Genomic DNA, 23,193 nt, shown 5'->3' with positions numbered 1-23,193 from the left:
TTTTTGTTCTTGTCTATTTTAATTGGTTCATCATAGGGCCTGAACACCCAGCCAAGGTATTAGAAAATATTAAGATTCTATTTTAGGTTATTTTTGTGATTCTCAGGAAAATGGTACTTTTACATTTGTGAAATGGTGTGTAAATATTAGTGGAAGTCATTTAGTTTGATAGTAATGGCCTTCTCTCCAATTAAACCAAATCATAAGTATCACCTTAAAGCAGGTCTCCTTAATGTAGCTAATTTCAAAACCCCTCAAATTATCTGTCCTTTGGAGATGTGGGGGAAAACTTTAATTGGTCTATTTTGACATACTTTAAAAATAATTATAGAAAAACAAAATATTTGTGATTCAAAATCCGTTGAACATTTATAGGCATTTTTCTTGATTATGGCTTGTTCGTAATCCTGAAATTGGATTTTTAACATATTATTTAATGTTGGAGAGAAAATTTCATTGTGATGCCTTCAAAATCATTTTGTGATGTTGCTAAAAGATTAATTTGGCATGTTTGAGTTTTGCCTGTACTTATGATAATGCTGTAGAACACATAGTTCTAGAAACTACAGTCAGTTCTTTGTGTTCAAGGTGACTTACTAGCATAAGGAACAATTTAAAACGTTTACATAAGGGAATGTGAGCATCTGGTAATCCCACTCACAGAGTTCCAGTGTTTTGAAATATTTGTGTTAACATTTAATAGGCAGAATAAAGATGAAGGAAAGAAGCCAGAAGTTAAGAAAGTGGAGAAGAAGAGAGGTTAGTTATTTTACTTTCTAAGATGTATAAAACTATACCTAGAAAGCTGGTGGAAGCCAGGTGTGGTGGCACATGCCTGTTATCTTAGCAGCAAGTTCCAGGCCAGCCAGGGCTATATACTGTGGCCCTGGCTTAAACCAAAATAAACCAATAGGTTAATAATAAAAATTTTAAAAAGAATTTAATGTCATCTTTTAAAATGATTTTTTGGGGGAATCAATTCCATTTTGTGTTCTTATAGCCTACAAACGTGTTTTTTTCAAATCATGCTGATGATTCTACAGAAATTGCACTTTAAGCATTGTCAGGTGAACTTGCTAATTAATGTCTTTATATTTTAATGCTCACTTGATGTCAGTTTTGCAACCCTGCCAAGAGCTGGATGTTTTCCCATTTTTGACAAATACCTTGCAGTTAAATGGGTAAGGTAAAGCAGGTATTTAAGGACTGACATGTAGTGGAGTTCATCATTGGGTACAGACTATTGTAGAAAAGATGCAGCACAGTGGTAACCTTACGTTTTATGCTGCATGCTTCTCTTGTAAACCACATATTAAAATTAGTAGGTACCTTCTTATGGGTGTCTCAAAAATTACTAAGCAAACATTTTTTTCTTGTAGCCACCATTTATTTGCTTAAACTGTACATAATGGTTTGGGAAAAATTATTTACTATTTTTCACATATTTCAATTTATAGAAACATCAATGGATTCTCGACTTCAAAGGATACATGCTGAAATTAAAAATTCACTCAAAATTGATAATCTAGTAAGTGTTTAACCTCATTTAAAATATAGTACTTCTTTTATAGCATCATATATTTTCTCACATGACTAAGTATGTAAGTTTAAGATAAAAGGAGCAACCACTGGCCGTTTTGTGTACTACCTTGAGAGTTTAGAAGTCTTCAGAAGTAGATTATATAGATGCCTTGATAATTAACAGATATGAAATTGCTGTTTTGTCGTGAAGGATGTGAACAGGTGCATTGAGGCCTTGGATGAACTTGCTTCACTTCAGGTAACAATGCAACAAGCTCAGAAACACACAGAGATGATTACAACACTAAAAAAAGTAAGTCATTTCAAGACCTATAGTTTAAAAAAATTTTCTCATTTTTTTAAAAAGTTTAAATCAATTAGAAAAATAATGATTTCTTTTTGTCAGATACGGCGATTCAAAGTTAGTCAAGTTATCATGGAAAAGTCTACAATGTTGTATAACAAATTTAAGAACATGTTCTTGGTTGGTGAAGGAGATTCTGTCATCACACAAGTGCTGAATAAATCTCTTGCTGAACAAAGACAGCATGAGGAAGCAAATAAAACCAAAGATCAAGGGAAAAAAGGGCCAAACAAAAAGTTAGAAAAGGAACAAACAGGTATGTGATAATAAATTTTGAGGCTAGTTTTTAAAGAAATGTTTGCCAGGACTGTTTTTGTAAATGTTTTTGATAAAATATGCAAGAAAAAATGCATACTGAGGAAACCAATGAGGTTATGCTGTGTATTTGCTAACCGCAAAGTAGCTCAAGTGTTCGAGGCAGGGTGATGGTTATAAAAGCAGCAAGGACTGAGTGCCTGTAGACAAGCTGGTGAAAACACATGACAGGCTTTTGGAAGGACTGGAGCAGCACACATTCATTACAGAGTAAGAAGTCCTGTCCATTTATGAGTTCAAAGCATCTTCTAACAAGAAAACCACTGTTAATGAGGCAGGCTAGTTTGGGGGAAATTCTGAAAAAGCCATCCATGAGAATGTCTTCTCTTGTTGCTGTTATTCATAGGCAACATGAATTCTGATATTAGTGCTGCCTAGTTACCCTGAATATATATTTTTTACTGTTGTAAATAGTATGTGTCTTTTCATTGTTAAGTGCTTACGGCTAAATCTAAGCAGCATTCTATTTTAAAGAGATGCTTATCAGTAGTATATAGATGGGGTCAGTAAAGATGGTGATGACAGTCAATTACAGATTATCCAGTAGATGGCTAAGATGTTGTTAATACACCACTGCTTAGCGATGATTCAACGTCTCAATTTGCTTTATGTACAAAGTGATGAAAAATATTGTATAAAATTACCTGGACATTATATGTATAAAATGCATATGAAGCATAAATGAAATTCATGTTTAAACTTTGGTCCCATACAAAGATATGGCACATGTAAATCCAAAACACTGCTGGTTCCAAGCACGGTGGATAAAGGGATGCTCAATCTGTACATCGTTATTTTGGATTTGTACCCCATAAATTACCTTTGTGTCATCCCTAAAGACTATTTAAAAACAAATTGTAAGCATACTGCTCACCAACTGAAGTTCAAAATTTACCTATGAAAGACTGTAGTAGAATCATACTGCCATTATCAGCCCTCCCAATCCTGTGTTAGCACTTTAACTGGCAGCTGCTTATGGTAAAAACAAGTATTTGAAAAGGCCAATTGCACCCCACCCCCAGACTCCTTAGAGATTTATTAAAATTTACAGGAAAGCTGGACATGAGGGCACACACCTTTGCTAAGCACTCAGGTAGAGGCAGGTGGATCTCTGAGCCTGAAGCCAGCCTGGTCAAGTCTAGGCCAGCTAAAGCTACCAGGAGGCTGGCTCACAAAAACTGAAAGACTTTTACAGGAAAATATCCTGTAATACCATGTGTTAGGAGAGTATTTTGAGCACTTTTTCTAAAAGATCACTAATAAAAAGTTCGATTTAAGAAGTGTTAAGTCCTGATTGCTAAAGAGTTACCACTTCCACTTTGTGACCTTCCTAATTGTAATAGCAATAATGAGACTAGTAGTCCAATTCATTCATACCTTAAGAAATGTACCACTCCTGTTTCCTGTTGTGCCGTAGCTACTGAAGACGTCTGGTGGTACTAGGAGTTAGCATTAACAAATTCATTACTACTTTTGAAATGGCATCAAAACTCAATCTTAAAATGTATTAAAAGGTTGAATTACAATAGAAAAAGGTGCTAGAAATTTGAGGGCCATGCTCTGACTTTTAGTTTCTAGAGTACAACTTTCAGGTATGGTTTTTATAGGTGCTAACAGTTTTTCTTTTGGAATTCTTCTAAAGGTTCAAAGACTCTAAATGGTGGATCAGATGCTCAAGACAATAATCATCCACAACATAATGGTGATAGTCATGAAGAGAGCAAAGACAGCCATGAGGCCAGCAGTAAGAAAAAGTGAGGATGTGTTTTAATGGGTCTTCATGTGTGTTTTACTTCTATTTAAAACAAGGGGTCTTGCTCTGTTGCCCAGGCTGGCTCCAAGTTCTTGGGCCCAAGAGATCCTCCTCTCTCCACTTCTCCAGGTGCTGGGACGTATATCATTGTGCCTGACAAGTGTTTTTCTTAATCATGGTTTTAATCACAGTATTGACCAAAAGTCATTAGTATAAGGGAAGAGTCACTGAATTTCTTCTATGTGTTTATGTGTGTGCACATGGGGGTCAGGCCTCAATCATTTTCTCACTGAGCTATATATATATATGCCCAGCAAAAATTTTAACAAGTTGTGAATCAGAAAGGTAGAAGTGGCAGAGCTCATGGCTGAGGTCCTGGTTCAACAGCAGCACCAGAAAACAACAAAAATGGAAGAGTAAAACACTTTGAGACAGGGTCTTACTACATAGCCCAATCTGTTTAACTTGTGGTGTTTCTCCAGCCTGTCTTCTGAGTGCTAGGATTACAGTTTATAGACAGTTAAACTGTCTCTGTATTCAGGGAAATCTAGGAGAGAACTCAGTGAAAGAAAATAGTAATTGCTTTTCACTTCTTTGATAGTATCTTTCATCCTTTATTGAATTGTGAGGGGACAGTATTAAAACTTCGTAGAGGGGGATGGAGAGATGGCTCAACAGTTAAGAACCTGGCTGAGCTTGCAGATGACCCAGGTTTAGTTCCCAGTGCCCATATGGCAGCTAATAACCATCTGGAAAAGATGAGGGATGTAGAAGAGGGATCCAACACCCTCTTCTAACCTCTGTTGGCATTAGATACACATTTGTAGAATCAGTGTTTTATACTGTAATCTGTATTTGTCTAGTTCTTATTTTATGTTGAGATCACAGATCAGAATTCTTACTATTTAAGGAAAATTCAGTTTAAAATATTTTATTATTTTATGTGTATGAGTGTATTGCCTGCATGTAGGTAGGTGCACCTGTGCCCGCCTGCGGAGGACAGAAGAGGCCGTCGGATCCCCTGGAACTGGAGTTTTAATAGACAGTTGTCATGTGGGTGCTGGGATTCGTACTCATGTCTTCTACAAGAACAACCAGTGTTCTTAACTGCTGAGCTACCTCTCCAGCCCCAGAAAACTCAGTTTAAAGCTGATCTATCTAGGATGCTTCCCTGGATTATCTTGCTAAATCTGCATAGTACTTTGGTAAGATACAACATGGTAAATAAAATTTTTCTTAATAGTGACAGGCAGGGTGTGGTGGTGCGGTGCACGCCTTCAAATCCCAGCACTTAGGAGGCAGAGGCAGGCAGATCTCTGAGTTCAAGGCCAGCCTGGTCTACAGTCCTGGGGCTACAGGAAGACCCTGTCTCAAAAAGACCGAAAAAGAAAAGAATAATGTGTATTTATAACAAGTCAGTGGTAATTTTGTCATTTTAAAAAGTAGAATGCAGATTTACTGGCCTTTTTCCCTAGGAGAAAAACCCCAGTCCCGGTTGTCACAGTTTTCTTTTCTCCCTTTATTTTAGGCCACCTGGAGAAGAGAAAGAGAGTGAACTATCTCTGAAGGATTCTACACTAGATAACTAGGTTGACATACCTGAAATGTCAAGGACATTTGAGAAATTCGTAATGGTTCTCATTTGAAATATTTAGATTGCTGAAAGTTTTAAATTTTTATAAGCATAGGTTTTGATGTTTAAGTTGTTTGGGGAAAGAAAATCCCTTTACCAATATGTAAAATTAAACATCGCTAACTGTATTTGTGCAGTATTAACAACTACGTTACATAGTAAGTGTAGGGAGATCCACTTAGAAAATGTTAGACTGCCTTTTAGATACCGCTGTAGCATATTTTCAATTTGTGTGTGTATGTTAATGTGTAATAGAACAGTTGCATTTTTTAAAAACTGCTACTTGTATAAATCTTTCCCCCTCCCCAGTAACAGTGCATTTTGTGCATAGTTGTTACAAACCTTGAACTTCCCAGACCCTTCTTTTCACTGTTTGTGGGTTTTGTACAAGTTGAGCATTTTTACGGTTGATAAAATGAATGTTACTTCTAAGTCCTCACTCCCTCCTTTGATAAAAGTTAGCTTCAACCTCAGTCTACGTTGTGCTGCATTACCCTGCCTCTTTGTAACATTGTGTGGTCTGTATGACAACTAGATGTCCAACTGATGTTGAACTGATAGTTCTAGAAAGTACAATGTAACTTTTGAAAGTAATTTAGTTTTATGGCTGGGAATTCAGTGAAGTCATACAACTAAAGAGAACAGACTGGGTATATATAGGGAATTAATCTGGTTTTAGGTTTCAACAAACTAAGATACTTTACAGGCACTAGTGATAAAAGCTGAAAACCAGTTTCATTTTTAATCTTAAGTTTCTAAGCTTTTTAAGTCACACTCATCAAGAAGGTCACAGTGTTTTGTTTTTTTTAATTGGAAAAATCTATGATGTTTGTATGGTAAATATGATATATAAGGAAAGTAACCTATTTGAAAACATGGCCATATTGAAATGGAATTTGTTATCCTTTTACATGTATGATACAGAAGTTAAAACTACAAACAAGATAGAAACCTCTGTTGCTCTTAAGGTAGTAAGTAATTGAATATTCTGTGTGGACTATTGGAGTGAGCCAATGTTAACACAAACAAACTGATAGCATTTCAAAGATGTTCTTAGTATTGGTCAGTTGGTGGTTTTCAATAGGAAGAAAGAGTCATTGTTATATTTTGAAGTTTTATGCGAAAGTGACTTAATACCAGTGTTCATGTGTGGTGTGATTATATATGCTCTGACTGCTCAGATAATTGTTTTATTTATATGTAAAATTCTTGAATTACTTCAATAATTGGATTTTTGCTTTTGAGAGATTTTATAATGGAACTACTGTTTTGAGGAAACTGTACATTATATATACACCAGTCATCTGCTTTGTCCTTAATACAATTTTAAACTTGGACAGAATTTATTCTAGTTAAGCCATAAGTGTCAACGTGTAAACTTGTTTTAATTAAAGAATTTTTCTATCAAACTCTTAGTAAATTACTTCTTTGCTATTTTAGAATTACTGAAGGAATTCAGGATTTGCTGCTAATGAAATTTCCTCCTTAGCTTGCCCCTGAGATCCTGTTTTGGGTTCAGGGCTAAATGGTAAGCTCAGATAACACAGAGAAAAGGAAATGTCCCTTGCATTTTTGTTCACTTTCCCTTCTCGGTCATGATCCAATAGATGTAGTTTTTATGAAGAAGCTACAGAATACTCCCAAAATATCAGCAACCTTCTGCTAATTTTTACCTTCTTGTGTATGTTCTTTCAAAGTGCAGCTATCTTCTTTTCAATCTTGAAATTGTATGTCATAGGCTAATTCATACAGGTATTATTTTCAGAACAAAGTTTACAGACAGCTACCATGAACTTTCAGTGTCACTGGCTCTATTTGTTACATTTGATTAAAATGACAGCAAGAGATCATTTCAGTGACACAGCCACACATAACCCCTCCTGATATGTACAATGTGCATTCATGGCTAGCATTTAGAAATGTGAATGTTGATTGGTTTTCTCAGCTGCTTGGATCATTTTTAGGGACTTTGATTGGGAGGTTGTAGGTATGAAAGATTTAACCAGAATTAACCACATTACACTATTCTAGCAAGAAAGATTTTGCCCAGTTTTTGTTGAGACAGTGACGTGGTACACTAAAAATGTTCCTACTCAGACCCACTTACCTGATTAAAGATGCCAGGTGAGGAGGAGGTCTGCCACCTAATCCTATACACATTTTTTCAAATGGTCCAAGGATGGACTACCTAATAAAAATAGCAAACCTGTAGCTTTAGACTTTTAAGAAATGAAGAAGTTACTAAAAATGTGATGAAATTTTTCTTGTATAAAGATGATTGACACCCCTTGCCCCTCACCCTGAGCAAGATGTTTGAGGAAACAGCTATTTCCCTGTATAGTAATCTTGTGCAGGTGTATCCGAGGATGTTCTTTACATACTACGTTTTCATATTTACCTCTCCTTTATGACAGTAGCATAAAGTAAAACTGTCTTAAATCAGGGATTTTAAAGCTTGTAAGCTGAAATTCTTTTAATGTGAACTTTGGGATACATATATTAACAGATAAGTAACACGCTGGCAAGTTGTGGTAACCTGGTTAGCGTTTCCTCAGTTTTACCAAGAAAGAATAAAGGAAAGGTATGTGAGCTTTTAGTGAAAAAGTTAACCCAAAGACCTAGCAGAAAAGCATTCTTAATAAGTGATGAAATAAGAATTCCGTAAGGTTTTATCTGTTGTCATCTTTTCTGCTAAAATGGGGTGAATGGCATTACGCATGTATTTGGGTAATTTCTGGAATTTATTGTTTTGAGGTAAGATTAAGACTCATGAAAATTGCCATATTAAAAATAAAAGAATAAAAAATAACTTTGGGAATTGTGCAAATGACTCATCATGAATGTATGATTTTGCAGCAGAATTTTCAGTGTACTTGATGTTAAAACCACTGGCTACAAGAATGTAAAATAAACCTTTAGGCATAATGTAAGGGGGCCATGGAGTGAGCACATGGTGCTGTCTGTGCGCAGAGTGGCGAATGAGAAATCTTCTAGACATACCAGAAGCAGGCGCTTGTCATCGCCACATCAGTTGCCTTAATTGGATATGTGACATTTAAGTCCATGAAATATACGTCACTCAATCTTTTAAACAGATTTGTAGGCTTCATGGGTTTATTTATGTGGTAAGTGTCTGTTCTTAGCCATCCAGAGAAATGTAAAATTCAGCTGAATTTAAATTAAACCTAGGAGAGAGAAAGTAAAATTTAATAGTCTATTTTATAGCATTCCTATACAGTTCTACCCCCAAAAGTTTCTCAAAACATTTCAATTGGAATTTGGCTAAAAGGTTTTTGTTTTTTCCCCATTGATCAGAATAATGGGAATTGTTATAGTAAGAGGACTGGAGAATGCTGAAGTTGGAATTGAGCCAGAAAACAACTTCTTGTCAGTTTTTACACGCTCCTGAAGAGTGAGCGAGCCAAGATAGCAATCCATGGTATCTTGTTTTTGTTTTTTTGAGACAGGGTCTCCCTGTAGCCCCAGCTGGCCCGGATTTGCTATGGAGACCAGGCTGGCCTCAAAACTCTTCCTCTCAAGTGCTGGGATTAAAGGTGTGGGCCACCACGCCTGGCATGAGATCTTGATTTTTCCAGGTCTCCAAGTTCCCATGCTATTGTTTTCTCTAATCATAACATGAAATAAGGGTTTCAACTTGATGCACTTGTAATTCTTATTTTATGTGTATGCGTATATTGCCTGCATGTAGGAAAGTAGAGTCCTGTCATGCAATGCCCAAGGTCAGAAGAGGCTGTCAGATCAGATCCCCTGGGACTGGCGTTACAGACAGTTGTTAGCTGCCATGTGGGTGCTGGGATTCAAACCCGAGGATTCTGCAAGAACAACCAGTGTTCTTAACTGCTGAGCCACCTCTCCAGCCCCGCACTTGTGATTCTTTATTGAGAAACGAGGTTTTATTTTGAACAACACTTTGAGCACATGCTTAAGATGTTTACGTGATTCCTAGTTTCTACCCTAGAAAAAAAGAATTACCACAAGTCTGAAATTAAATTATAGCTACTCCTAATTTTGTAGTGCTTATCGAATATTTGTTTTTAATTTCTTCTTAATTTTCATTACAGATATCTGAAGGATCTTTACCTTGGAAGCGTCATAGTAGAAGGTGCAGCTTTCACATTCTTCAAAGATTGGTCGAAACACTATCCACACTTGATGCACTGTAAATGGCATTCTGTCATTACCAAAAACCATTTGGGATACAGAATGAATAGGTAAACTATGGACTCGGGGAAAAAAATCAAGTTTCTAACAAAAGGTTTATATATCCATAATACATAAAAGCATTTATCGCAGTCATATAACTTAGTTAAAAAGCACACGATAAAAAAAACTTTGCAAAAAAAAATACTAAATGAAATAATTTAACATATCTAAACTTTTGTATTTCTGTGGTACTAATTAAAGGTTCCAGGATCAACATAAGGATAAGCAAGGAACTCTCCCAGTTTGTTGCCTTCTGAATCATAGTGGAGCATTCGGAAGCAAACATCACAAAAGAAACATGGATCCTCTGGTGCAAAACTGTCATTGTTGGTCACCCATCTGTAGTTTTCTCAAAAGAAAGAGAGTATATTACAGTTAGGTTCTTCATGCTTCAACATGCTGTAACTATGACTTCTAATATGTAAACATTCCTACTGTTGTTTTATCAGTCACACCAGCACGTATAATAGGGGCATCTATCTAATAGGAAACATTTCAGAATACTGTTGTCTAAGAGTTCTTTCTCTTTTTTGGGGGGAGGGAGGGAGGGAGGGTAACCCCAGCAGTCCTCAAACTCAGAGCTCCACCTGCTTCTGCCTCCCCAGTTGCTAGAATTAAAGATGTGCCACCACGCCCAGCCCTAAGATTTCCTCATAAAGGTAAGTAAATGATCTAGTTTGAAAGCACCACACAGGTTTGCCAAGATCTGCCCTCCAAGCAACTTTACATCTTCATTTTGCCGGAAAACCATACTACATGCTACAGACCCAGCAGACTTCCTTAATTAACTTTATAACTTTAAAAATGCTGTTATTTTTGAGGACAAGGTCTCACTGTGTAGTCCAGGCTCACCTTAAAATTCCTGATTCTCTTGCCTCAGCTTCCACAGTGCTGGGATTGTAGACATGTACCAACAAATACAGCTATTTTATTAAATGATTCAAATTTATACATATTTAAAGTACAAATATCACATGTATAGAAGGTGCAGTGGCCACATCCAAGGTAGTTATATAGTTAGTTTACAATGTATCAAATGATTGGCAATGACAGATTACTTTTCTGTCATCGAATTAATTTGCATGTCATCCTTGCACAGGGACCATTCACCTTTTTAAACTAATAAACAAATGAGTACTGGGTGATTTGGAAACAGGAACATCTTTAGACTGGCAGATAAAGTGCAATCTTTTTAGTTTACCTTTTAAAAAATTTAATTTTACATGTATGATTACACATATGTAAGTGTATCCATACATGCAATGCCCACAAAGGCCAGAGGGCATCAGATCCCCCTAAAACTGGAGTTAAAGATGGTTGTGAGCCGCCATGTGTGTGCTAGAAACTGAACTCTACAAGAGCAGCCAGTGCTCTTAACCACTGAGCCATATCCAGCCCTGAAATTTTCTTTTTTTGTTTATCATATTTAACATTTTAGTCTAATTTTATTCTGCATCTTGTGTGAAGTTCTATTCCTGGTTCTGATAACTGATAATATTTTCCCAATGATCCTTTAGAAAATATGATGGGGAACGTAAGGGTTAGGGTTATTTCTGAGTAGTTTAACTTTTCACTGGTTCACAGTAACCATCTCATAACTATAAACCCAGCACCCAAGAGGCTGAAGCAGGAGTATCAGCAATTCAAGGTCCTTCTTGTTCACTTGGCTCGTTTGAGGCCAGCATATAGGCTACATGAGACCCTGTTTTAAGAAAACAATGCTGACAGCACTCAAGACTGAACCAAGAGCCTTGCAACATGCATGTGTTCTAACCCTGAGATACACTCCCATCACTTTTTTTATCCTGGCGATATGGGTCTTATATTGCCTAGGCTGGCATCAAACTTAAGACCCTTCCTGCCTCACCCTCCTGAGTAACAGATTACAGGCTGTGTCATTATGCCTGGTCCAGAATTTATGAAACCTTATTCTGGCTTCACTGCATATGATGGGCTGATACTTGTACTGAGGAAAAACAGGAACAGAACATGGTTCTCTACACATTGTTTCAATCCTGGAGTCTGCTCTGCTGAACTCTGAATTTCCTTGTTTTAAAATGCTAATGGGGGTTGTAGCCCAGTGGGCACAAGCTTAGTAGCAGGCAAGAGGCTTTGGGTTAGTCATTAGCACAAAACAAAATGCAAATTTTAATCAACTGAACTGACAGTGTAGCACTTACTAGATGAAATTCTGAAACCTAAGACTAATCAAATACCCAAAGTGCTTGATTACTTGGTTACCACTACTTCTCAAAGGAAAAACAGCTATCACTCACCTAGCTGTATACATTTTACAAACAAAACATTTTCTGGTCCACAGCCAGTGCTTCTTGGTAAGAAGGGGATAAAGTGTTCTATCCAAGCAGTCGTCATGATGGACAAGCCTTTATATGAGAAATAAAGATGATGTTAGAATGCAAACTGTAGTATGCCTGTTTTTCAATGTTAGGAACACAGTTGGCTTTTTTTTTTACTTTTCCTTACAAAAGATTTCAGCAAACTAACTTTTTTAAAAAAATATTTCTATTTTACATGTATGAGTGTATTGCCTGCATGTATGTGAGTGCACCTGTGTCGTGCAGTGCCATGGAGGTCAGAAGAGGGCTTTGGGTTCCCCTGGAACTGGAGTTTAGGATGGTTCGTAGCCACTATATGGGTGCTGGGAATTGAGCCTGGGTCCTCTGCAAGAGCAGTCAGTGCTCTTAACCGCTGAGCCATCTCTCCAGCCCCAGCAAACTAACTTCTTAAACCATGCATATGGCTCTAGTCTCCAGATTATTCTCTAGGTCTACTACACAGCCGCCATATATGGATTTCATCATCTCATGGTTCTAAGATTTTCCTTTTGTCTACTGACTATTCTGCATGGCATCCTACGTCTTTATTATAGTTTACTCTGTGATAGCTATCTGAGACTGAGTATAAGGGCTATAAAATTCTGTAGATGTCACTAAGCCCCCAAAGAAGTGTAAGCAGGAACTTTTGAAGAATCAGCACTGGCACATGGGCTACATACATCATCGCTAGAAATTTTCACTAATTTCCTGAAATTGATTCAGAAGGAATCAATAAAAGCAATAAGGGTAGGGTTTATTCTCACATACTGATCCTTTTTTGAGATAAGGTTTCACTAGGTAGACCAGACTGGCCTCAAACTCAGAAATCCGTCTGCCCTGTCTCTTGAGTACTGGGGACTGTTGAGCCTTCTTAAACTAGTTCCTAAACAGGAAGCAGGCAGCCACATGAGGAACAGATATCAGTTACACAAAATATCAATCGCCAAGCCCATTTAGATTAACATCTTCCAATTTAAATCTTTATTAAAGCATTTAATACCTGGAGAAATATGAGAATCATTTTCTTAGCTCCTAAATCCTTTACATTTTGGGAAGAAAAAAAAAAAATGAAGAAGCCCAGGATTAAAGCTTACTGGCAGAGCATGGGCCTAGTGTGCATATGGCTCCAGGCTCTGTCCTAGCACCACAAAAAAACCAAAGATCCTAGCAGTGTCCTAGGAATACAGTTCCAGTGTGGAAAGCAGACAATGGAGATGACTGCTAACACAGTTTCTTTTAAAGATTCTTGCATTTGTGTATGTGTGTGCCTGTATGGGCACAAGTGTGTGTAGGAGCCTGTGCAGACCAGAAGAGGGTGCTGGATCCTGGTACTAGAGTTACATACTGGTGGTTGTAAACCACCACATGGGTGCTGGGAATTGAACATGGGTCCTCAGCTAGAGCAGTAAATACTCTTAACCTCTGAGTAATCTGTCCAGTCCCACAAAACTCTAATGGCACAAATTGAAATAAGACATACTTGGAAACCTTTAATTCTCTAATAATTTAATGTACAAATCTAGATACTTAAAAAATATTTACAGACTTTTAAACCTCCAATAAATACTTATGGATTTTCCAAAATAACACTGGAGAGTACATTCATTTTTCCACTATGGAAACCTGGTATTTTTTGCTGCTGTCAAGCTACAGTGACAATTCCTTTAATTCTATTTTTTTTTTTTTAAAGCATTTTTTTGAGACAGGGTCTCCCTGTAGCTCCAGGTAGCCTGGAACTCACTATGTAGACCAGGCTGGCCTTGAACTCACAGAGATCCACCTGCCTCTGCCTCCCAGTGCTGGGACTGAAGGTGTGCAACACCAAGTCCAGCCTTGTTTTCTGGTTTTTTGAAAAGGTCTATGTGCCTGACGTTATGAGTGAGTGCACCCGTGTCATGCAATGCTACAGAGGTCAGAAGAGGGCTTCAGATTCCCCTGGAACTGAAGTTAAGGATGGTTTGAATCCACCATGTGGGTGCTGGGAATCGAACCTGAGTCCTCTGCAAGAGCAGTCAGTGCTCTTAACAGCTGAGCCATCTCTCCAGCCCCCATTAAATTACTTATACTTTTGTAATGTAAAAGACAGAAAGGGGGCCAGCAAGATGGCTTATTGGTTAAAGGTGCTTCCCACCAAGCCTGACCTGAGTTCAGTCCCCAGGACACATATGGTAGAGAGAAGTGACTCCCACAAGTTGTCCTCTGAGCTCCTGATCTTCACCAGTGCACTGTGGCAAGACACACACACCCATTCCCACTTAAAAAAAAAAAAAAAAACTTGTAAAAAATTAAAGGAGAAAGAAAATTGAGTAACAAAAATGTTCTTGTGCTGCCACTTACCTTATGTCTGTAACGACAACAACATGTTCACAGTCTCCCTGGTGACAGTATAAGTAAGGAAAGCCAAGTTTAATATTCAAGTCATTAAAGGTGAAATCTTCCATTCTGGCAGCCTGAAATTTTCCATAGCCTCTATCATGGGACTCTGACCATTCTATAATAGTTCTGTGAGGGGGAAAGGGAAAGATATGGCATTGTTTTTCAAAAACTTAAAAAGATATGCCTATATTTCACATAATCTGGACAATTAAATCTGGACAACTGTCAGGACACAGAGCCTGCCAATTAAATGGATGGTTGTCATCTGAGAAGATGGTGGTGGCTAATAAATTCTTGGATTAGAACACTGACTTTTTCTTTATCTAACCGAGCAGCAGTTCTCAAAGTGTGATCTGTGAGGCCCAAATGACCTATCTGCCCCTTTCCTCTATAAACAACCAGTTTTCTGGTAGCTACACTACATAACGTGTACCACTTCAGCATGAATGTAAGTGCAGCAGTGCCCCTCCTCTGTTTCCAAAAATGCTGGCAATGAGACTTTTCATAATTACATTTTAGTATTTTAGTAATATTTCTTTTTTAAATTTATTTTTATTTTATGTGTATACGTGTATTGCCCACGTGTAGGTAAGTGCACCTGTGTCATGCAATGCCTGTGGAGGTCAGAAGAGGTCGGATCCCCTGGGACTGGAGTTACGGACAGTTGTTAGCTGCCGTGTGGGTGCTGAGATTCGAACCCGGGTCTTCTGCAAGAACAACCAGTGTTCTTAACCACTGAGCCATCTCTCCAGCCCCAATAATTAATATTTCTTAGTTCAGTTTGTATATATGTAAGTACTAACAGCTATAACCCCTAGGGGCCCTCAATTATTTACATTATTAAGGAGAGCTGAGAACGAATATGAGAACTACATTAAAATGTGGATGAGAAATGATTATGAAAGCTAGGAGTGGTGGTGCATGCCTATAATCCCAGAGCACAAGAGACTGGGGTCACTGTTAATGAAGTATGTGTCAATAAAATGCTATTAGAGATGAATTTCCATATTTATCAACCTAAGCAACCCCCCCCTCCCCCCGCCACACACACACACACACTCATCTGTCTACCCACCCACACAGGGCAAACAATATACAAGCAGGAAAAAAATACCGAAAGATTACCACTATTACCTAAATACAAAGACCTGAGATTGGTAAGTACCTTAGTGGGATTTAATTGTTTTTTTAGATGTATGCAACATTCAATACAAAACTTATGATTCCTTGCCTTGACAAAAAAACAAAAAACAAAAAAACTCTTAAAAATGCAGTAGTATCATTTGTGGAGCTGTCACTAATTTTAGACCTAGAAATAAAGACTTAGAAGACTTGGGGAACTATACCTGCTCAAGTCTCTGCATTCCGGGTATCTTCTGTCATTGTAAAATGTTCCTTCAAAATAAAAAAAAGCTGATTTGTACAGGTCCTGCAAGAAAACAGATGGTATTGAAAGAAAGTCCATTCTTAACAATTCAAATATTCATTCAAAATTAATATATCATAAAAATCACACTAATATTGAGTAACCCACGTCTGGCAGCCTTCCCTGATGTAGGGAGTTGTTAGATTACTTTCAATGAAACCTTGCTTACTTGCTCTTAAAAAAAATTTCACTGTTAACTTTACAGAGCTTCACAGAATGCTAAGGGAACAAATTTGCTTAGATTTTACTTGGCTCTTTTCAATCTTATCCTGTTGTTTTAATCACTAGGCTTGACTTAAATTTGTTTTTTCTGGGATTCATAAAAGGAATCCACATCAACTCAGTTTCATTATTATTTTATTATGTGCACAGACTGTATTAACAGTTATTTTGGATATTAGAATTAGAATTATACAGCAACCTTAGATGTTTCCCTAGTAATAACAAAGTTTTTCTGGCATTTCTTGTATTTTCAATGTGTTTTTACAAAACCTTTATATTTTCAATAACTCTGAGGCAAAGAGAATGTGAATTTCTATTCTTATATAATCTTGCCCCATGTAGTGGTCTTAACCCTCAGGCTCTGAACTTTCACATCAGACGTCATCAAAAGGGTTGTTCATAATCCTACTGTAGAAGTCACTGTCTTCCTCACAACTTGTTGTAGGGATAAGAAGATATAAAGTACTTAATGTCATGTCTGGCTTGTAGGACACAAAACTATCATTTAATAATAATACCCATAATAATACTTCTTTTTCTTCTCAAGTGCTAGGATAACGTGTGCAGAGCTGTAGTCATCCATATCCATATATATATAAAAAATTTTTTTGGTCTTTTTGAAGCAGGGTCTCCCTGTAGCCCCAGCTGTCTTGGAACTATGTAGACCAGGCTGGCCTTGAACTCATAGAGATCTGCCTGCCTCTGCCTCCCAAGTGCTTCTTAAACACTCAAAGCTAAGCTAGAGTCTAAAGATTCTGCCACCAACGAGATGGCTAAGCAGGCAAAGTGAACGTCACCAAGCCTGACAGACCCGAGTTTGAGATCGGGGACTCACATAGAGGAAGGGAAGAACTGACTCCTGAAAGTTGTCCTCTGACCACACATGGGCTGTTGCATGCATATATCCCTCACCAATACATAAAAATGTAATAAAAGTTTTAAAAGACCTATGTTCTAGAGCTGGGCATGGTGGCACAAGCTTGTAATCCCAACATTCAGGAAACTATGTCAGGAGGATTGCTGTGAGTTTGATGCCAGCCTGGACTACAAAGTGAGACTGTCTAAAAAAACAAAAAAAAAAAGATATAATTTTGTTCATTATAAAATAGCACTTGTATAGCTCATAAGTAACTTAAGCAACTTGATGCCTTTGGACATAATTACTAATTTATAGGGTGAACTCTAAAAGAACAAAAATGATTTCTGCCAAAACATCACCCATTAATAGTGTTTCTTCACTTCAGTATACAAATAGGTTGTATATAGCCAGGCTTAAGGTGCCCACATGTAACCTCAGCACTTGTGAGGCTAAAGTAGAAGGTTACAAGTCAGAACCAGCATGGGCTGTACTGGAAAGACCCTGTAGTCCACCCTCTCACCAATCTAGAACCAAAACAGGTATCAAAATATGAGTAATACCAGTAACAATGACTTAGTGAATTTTGGTTTCCAGTAGTAACCAGGGGCAATGACTACCCCCGCCCCCATTTTGTTAGTACCTCAGCTAAGAGGAGGAAATGTACCAATCAACATGGAAAAACTAGAGTAACGAGTTACTTCTACTTACAATCAGAACGGTCATTTTGACAGTCATCACTTAGATACAACTTTAGGTCATCTGGTAGTCATTTACTTTTAGCAATTCAACTCAACTACATTAGAACTTCAGAGGCGTTTTTACTATCTGCTGTGAGGGAAATGCTGAGCAAATTAAAAATGTGTAGATAGACCTGGCATTAGTGGTTAGATATTTAGTGCAATGGTAGAATGCCTGCCTGGCAGGTACAAGGCCCCAGCACTGAAAAAGAAAAATCTCAAAAAACAAAGCAAAACAACACACACACACGGAACTAGATAAGACACTAAAACATGAGGGATAATGTTTTAGCACTGTTTTATGTTTGTTTAAAAATACATTCCATTCTCAAGCAAATTAGCAAAAAAACAAATTTATTATTTTTATTTTATGTGTGTAAGTGTATTGCTTGCACGTGTGTACCCATGTCATGCAATGCCTGTGAAGGTCAGAAGAGGGCATCAGATTTCATGGAACTGGAGTTATGAACAATTGTTAGCCACTGTGTGGATGCTGGGATTTGAACCAGAATCTTTTGCAAAGCAGTCAGTGCTCTTAACCACTGAGCCATCTCTCCAACTCCAGGAAAAAAAATATTAGCAAATGCTTTTATACTTTAAAGCTTCACACACTGGAGTAACTCCAGAGTCCTATCACACAGGTAATTTTGGAACTTTATTAATAGCCCAGCCTACTGTTAAGACTTCTCAGCTGTAAGAACACTCCCTAATTTGTTCCACAATCGGCAGTGGCACATATGCCAAAAAATATCCCTGTCAATAAAAATATTAGAACTCATGGGCTTCTTTTCACTTTTCTTTGGTGTAACAATAGTGTTAACACATGAAATATTTGCAGGGAATCTGAGATACTGACTGTAGGTAATGGATACATAGGGTTCATTACATTATTCTCTATACTGATTATATGCTTGAAATTTTCCAACAGAACCTTACAAGGGGGGACAAAACCACAACAGTATAAAATACAAATGCCAAAGAAATAAAAGTCTAAGGCTCGTAAAGAAGCTAGTATCAGCTGATACCTCATTCATATGCATCTGCCCTTCTAAATACTTATCAACTCCAAAAATATACTATGCATACATTTCTACAAACCACAAAGAACAAGAAGCAAACAACAGGCTTCTGAGCAGACAAAAATCCCATAAAGCCCACGTGATAGAAACTTGCTGGTGTATTTTTGTTTGTCTTTTGCGACAGTCTCACTATGTAGCCATGCCTGGCCTCTGGAACTTGCTATGTAGATCAGGCTGGCCTCTACCTGCTTCTGCCTCCAGAGTGTTTGGGCTAAAGGTATGTGCCACCATGCTTAGCATTGCTGGTGTTATCTTAATCACAGGCTTATTCAAGGTGTCACTCAGTGCCTGTTCACCAACTAACAAAATGAGAGGGAAAGAATCTATAGCTAGACATATGCCAGCAACATGACAGAATCAATGTGGGGCCTGAAGGGAAACGACATGGATCTGAAGACCCCACGCCTGCCCCTGCTTGCTGCACCTGAGCACCTCATGGCTGTGCTTTTTTTTCCCCCTGTAAAATGGTGATGATTCTTCCCATGTTGAAATAGTGAAACAGAAGTATGAAATGACTGAAGAAGACAGACACAAATTCACTGTGGTAAAGAATCAGGTGCAAAGGTAAAGGCTGAGTTCTAAGGAATATTAACTTGGGAATGAAACTAAAAGAGACTTCCCTCTCCTAAAATGAGCCAGTATGTCTACCAAAGTTGAACCAAGTAACAGAGGCAGTGCAATCTTACCCTGTGTTGAAATTCAGCAAGATTGGGGCTTTCTGTTGGCTTAGGTAAGCCATCACTTCTGAAAATTTTATGGGCAGACAACCTGACACTTTACTCCTTTGCAAGAGGTACCCAAAGATTTCTGTCTTGTGGAGAGTGCCCTATCAGGAGGCGTCAGCAAGGATTAGCTCTATATGCTGTGTGGCCCTTATACTGATAGGTCCTGTATCACAGAAAAGTAAAGAAGGTGTGTGAACTACTGAGGTTCTTGGCCAACTTTTACTGGAGGTACTGACGATGACAAACTCTTACAGGATTTGAAACAAGAGAATGAATAGCAAAATCAAAGCTACGATGAGTGAGAGATGTAACTAAGTAGTAGAGAGCTCAGGTAGTGCTTGGCTTAATCCTTAGCAACAACAAAACAGTTTGAGGCCAGGCATAGTGATGACACGCTTTTAATTCCAGCACTGGGGAGGCAGAGGCAGGTGGATTTCTGTGAGATGGAGGCCAGTCTAGTATACACAGCACATTCTAGGCCAGCTGGGGCTACAGGGAGACCCTAACTCAACAAAACACTCCCCAGGGCTGGAGAGATGGCTCAGCAGTTGAGAGCACTGACTGCTCTTTGCAGAGGACCAGGGTTCAATTCCCAGCACTCACATGGCGGCTAACAACCATCTGTAACTCCAGTTCCAGGGGAATCCAACGCCCTCTTCTGATCTCCACAGGCACTGCACAACACAGGTGCAAGCAACACTCCCATACACATTAAATTTAAAAACAAAAACAAAAAGACACTCCCCAAACCCCACAAAAGAAAAAAAAGAATCAATGAGTCAAACAATATGTAAGTAAATAAATGAGCAAGTTACAGTGAGGTCAGACTATAAGAAAAGAGACCAACTAGTCAGACAGCCGAGTTGCTAGTATTACCTCAGAACAGCCATACAACAGTTGAGAAATAAATTACAACTGAGGAAATCAGAGTATTGCTTCCTCTATGCAAAAGTTCTAATGACGGAAAAGAAGGAAATAACAAAGGCAGTATTTCAATGGAATCACACTGAAAATGAAAATGTTTACTGGAACACTGGTAACCTGTTAGTAATCACTATTTCTTTAGCTTATTATTTTCTTCTTTTTAAGTCGGAAGGGAGAGGTCACCTTACTTTGCTGATGTGCTCAGGGGCTTGGTCTGGAGTACTGCTGAATTCTCCACCAATCTGGAGGTCACTGACACAGCAAATAGAATCTCTCAGTTCCGTGAGCTTTTGACTGCCCAATACTAGCATCGTCTGGTATGGTTTGTGTTCTCTGTGCTAAAGTAAAGAAATAAGTGTCTATTTACAAAAACAAACTACAAATCCTATGAAGACCAGATCTAAACAATATTACTGATTTTCTCAATTTGAACTGTCCCCTTGGACTGACACTTGAGTTTAGTAGTACAGCACTTGCTTCGCACGTACAAGGCTCTGAGTTTGATCCATAGTACTACAAATAAATAAGTAGTATTCAGGAGTTGACATTCTGTATTTTCTTAGATTCTATAGTTCTCTATTTCACATCCATTAATTAGAAGACCAACCTAACAGTTGTTTGGCTGGGATTTTAGTTTAGTGATAGAGCATGTGCCTACCATGCACAAAACTCTGGATCTAATTCTCAGCTTGGGGACAGGGGCAGTGTTTGTGATTCCCCTGCAATCCAGAGTCCATATCCTAAAATCACTTCTTTATTTTTATCTAACTCCCCAGCATTTCCCCTAGCACCCAATAAACCTAAATAACCAGAAACTAGGTAACAGACATCAAAGGACAGTGTTTTTAAAAAATGTTTTTATTATTTTTATTTTATGTGTATGAGTGTGCTGCCTTTGTGTATGTAAGTGCACCCATGTCCTGCAATGCCCTCAGACGTCAGAGGAGGGTGTTGGATTCCCTGGAACTGGAGTTACAGATGGTTGTTGGCTATGTGGGTGCTGGGCATCAAACCCGGGTCCTCTCCAAGAGCAGTCAGTGCTCTTAAGCACTGAGCTATGTCTCCAGCTCCCAAAGGACAGTCTTATTTACACCAGGAAGCCCACTGAATGACCTAACCAACCCTGAAGGTTTACCCTGCCTTGCCTTGCCTTTCCTAGAGAAACCCCTAAGAAAGTTGTGGCATGTGCATTTCTCACTCCTTTGAGACTAAGACCACTGCATCCCTTGTAGCCGTCTCTAGTGTGATGTGCCTTCTCTTCTTAGGAAATGTTACTATGAATTTGTTTTTGATGGTAATAATCTGTGTCAGCACTCAATCATCTCCACAAATTTAAATCCCATGCATACAACTGAGATACCTGGCAACAGAATTTTTCTACTTTAAGCTAAATGTTGTAATCAAGTTGCTACTGAACTGACATAAGGCTTAAGAGCCTTCGAAACAGAACTTGATCCAGCAGCAGTTCCTTTTAACATTTCTTGGAAATTACATCACTCAAGTCAGCAACCTACATCCTATGCCCAGGCTATAAACCCAAAAGGTACATATTTTTATTTTTAGTTTTCACTCCTATGTTTAATAAACCAGAATTCAGAAATAAAGATTTTTAATAAAAAATCAAAATGTTCATAACTAGGATAAAGCAAATGTTATTTCAGTCCATTATTTCTGGTGATTTATTTTATAAATAGCTTCCATAAATACAAGTTCCTGGCTCATTTGAATGTTCGCCTACATGCTCGTGGGCAGTTTCTGTAGCCTTTTCTTGGCTGGAATTCCGGTTTCTCTAAATTCTTCCATTTCCTTGAGATATTCCAGTTTGCATTCTTCATAAAAGGCTGGATCATTATAGTAAGGAGTTAGACATCCTTTCAATGCAGAATTTTCTTTCCGACATTTTATTACCGTAAGGATTCCAGAATCTTTGCAGCATTTGGTAAAATCTTCAACTTGTTCAGAACACCTCTCTCTGTGCTTTTCTCAGTATTTTTGGAATCAGAACATCTTTTTCAACATGTCTCAGATGCTGTGGGGTCCAACGCCATCTCGGCGGGTGGAGAAGAAGGCAGCCACTCCCGGAGCTCCCAGGAGAGGCCAGGGTGGGGTGGGGTACATATTTTTAAATTGGTAATTTGAGATCTCAAACAAGGCAATTAGTACTAAGTATATCCAAGACACTTCATAAAAGACTATTTAAGCCAGGCGTGGTAGCGCATGCCTTTAATCCCAGCACTCGGGAGGAGAGGCAGGCAGATCTCTGTGAGTTCAAGGCCAGCCTGGTCTACACAGTGAGTTCCTGGACAGCTGGGGCTACAGAGAGACCCTGTCTCAAAAAGACCAAAAAAAAAAAAAAAAGCCTGTTTAAGTACAATTTATGTATAGCAGTATTTCAAATAAAGCACAATATTTAGGTATTTTGGTCCTTTTGAGACAGGGTCTCCTTGTAGCCCCAGCTGGCCTGGAACTCACTACATAGACCAGGCTGGCCTCAAACTCACAGAGATCCTCCTGCCTCTGCTTCCCAAGTGCTGGGATTAAAGGTGTGCGCCACCATGCCCAGCTTGGTTCTTTTTTTGTCTCCCTGTAGCCCCAGCTGGCTTTGAACTCACAGGCGTGTGCCACTACACCTGGCATAAAGCACAATATTTCAAATGTGTTTAGGACACATCTGTTTGGAGAATCAATAATATATATAC

The 23,193-nt window shown here is 38.3% G+C and overlaps 2 protein-coding genes and 1 pseudogene across 5 annotated transcripts in view; 1 reads left to right on the top strand and 2 right to left on the bottom strand.

Annotated features, from left to right (window-relative positions):
- Nucleotides 1–6,211, top strand: part of Psip1 (PC4 and SFRS1 interacting protein 1) — a 43,171-nt gene extending 36,960 nt beyond the window's left edge. Inside the window, exons 11-16 of the mRNA XM_008837783.3 lie at nt 704–759; nt 1,458–1,528; nt 1,733–1,834; nt 1,928–2,141; nt 3,843–3,954; nt 5,482–6,211. Of these exons, the coding sequence (XP_008836005.1) occupies nt 704–759; nt 1,458–1,528; nt 1,733–1,834; nt 1,928–2,141; nt 3,843–3,954; nt 5,482–5,542 (616 nt within the window). The 3' untranslated portion in view covers nt 5,543–6,211. The remainder of the gene's footprint in view (nt 1–703; nt 760–1,457; nt 1,529–1,732; nt 1,835–1,927; nt 2,142–3,842; nt 3,955–5,481) is intronic.
- A 296-nt stretch (nt 6,212–6,507) lies between these two features.
- Nucleotides 6,508–23,193, bottom strand: part of Snapc3 (small nuclear RNA activating complex polypeptide 3) — a 35,490-nt gene continuing 18,804 nt past the window's right edge. The window contains exons 5-10 of one of the 4 annotated variants that reach the window (XM_029565761.1): nt 20,683–20,832; nt 15,869–15,951; nt 14,484–14,648; nt 12,087–12,194; nt 9,688–9,764; nt 6,508–8,771 (exon numbers count right to left, since the gene is read on the bottom strand). In XM_029565761.1, coding sequence (XP_029421621.1) covers nt 9,728–9,764; nt 12,087–12,194; nt 14,484–14,648; nt 15,869–15,951; nt 20,683–20,832 — 543 coding nt within the window. In that variant the 3' untranslated portion in view covers nt 6,508–8,771; nt 9,688–9,727. Of the gene's footprint in view, nt 8,772–9,687; nt 10,160–12,086; nt 12,195–14,483; nt 14,649–15,868; nt 15,952–20,682; nt 20,833–23,193 lie in introns of those variants that run through there. The other 3 variants (XR_003850300.1, XR_003850301.1, XM_029565762.1) reach the window with 3 other exon arrangements.
- Nucleotides 21,475–22,616, bottom strand: LOC103737971 (annotated as a pseudogene).

The sequence above is a fragment of the Nannospalax galili genome, unplaced genomic scaffold (genome assembly GCF_000622305.1).
Source record: "Nannospalax galili isolate Female #2095 unplaced genomic scaffold, S.galili_v1.0 scaffold98, whole genome shotgun sequence".
NCBI classification, from domain to species: domain Eukaryota; kingdom Metazoa; phylum Chordata; class Mammalia; order Rodentia; family Spalacidae; genus Nannospalax; species Nannospalax galili.
This window is presented reverse-complemented; position numbering and strand designations above follow the sequence as displayed.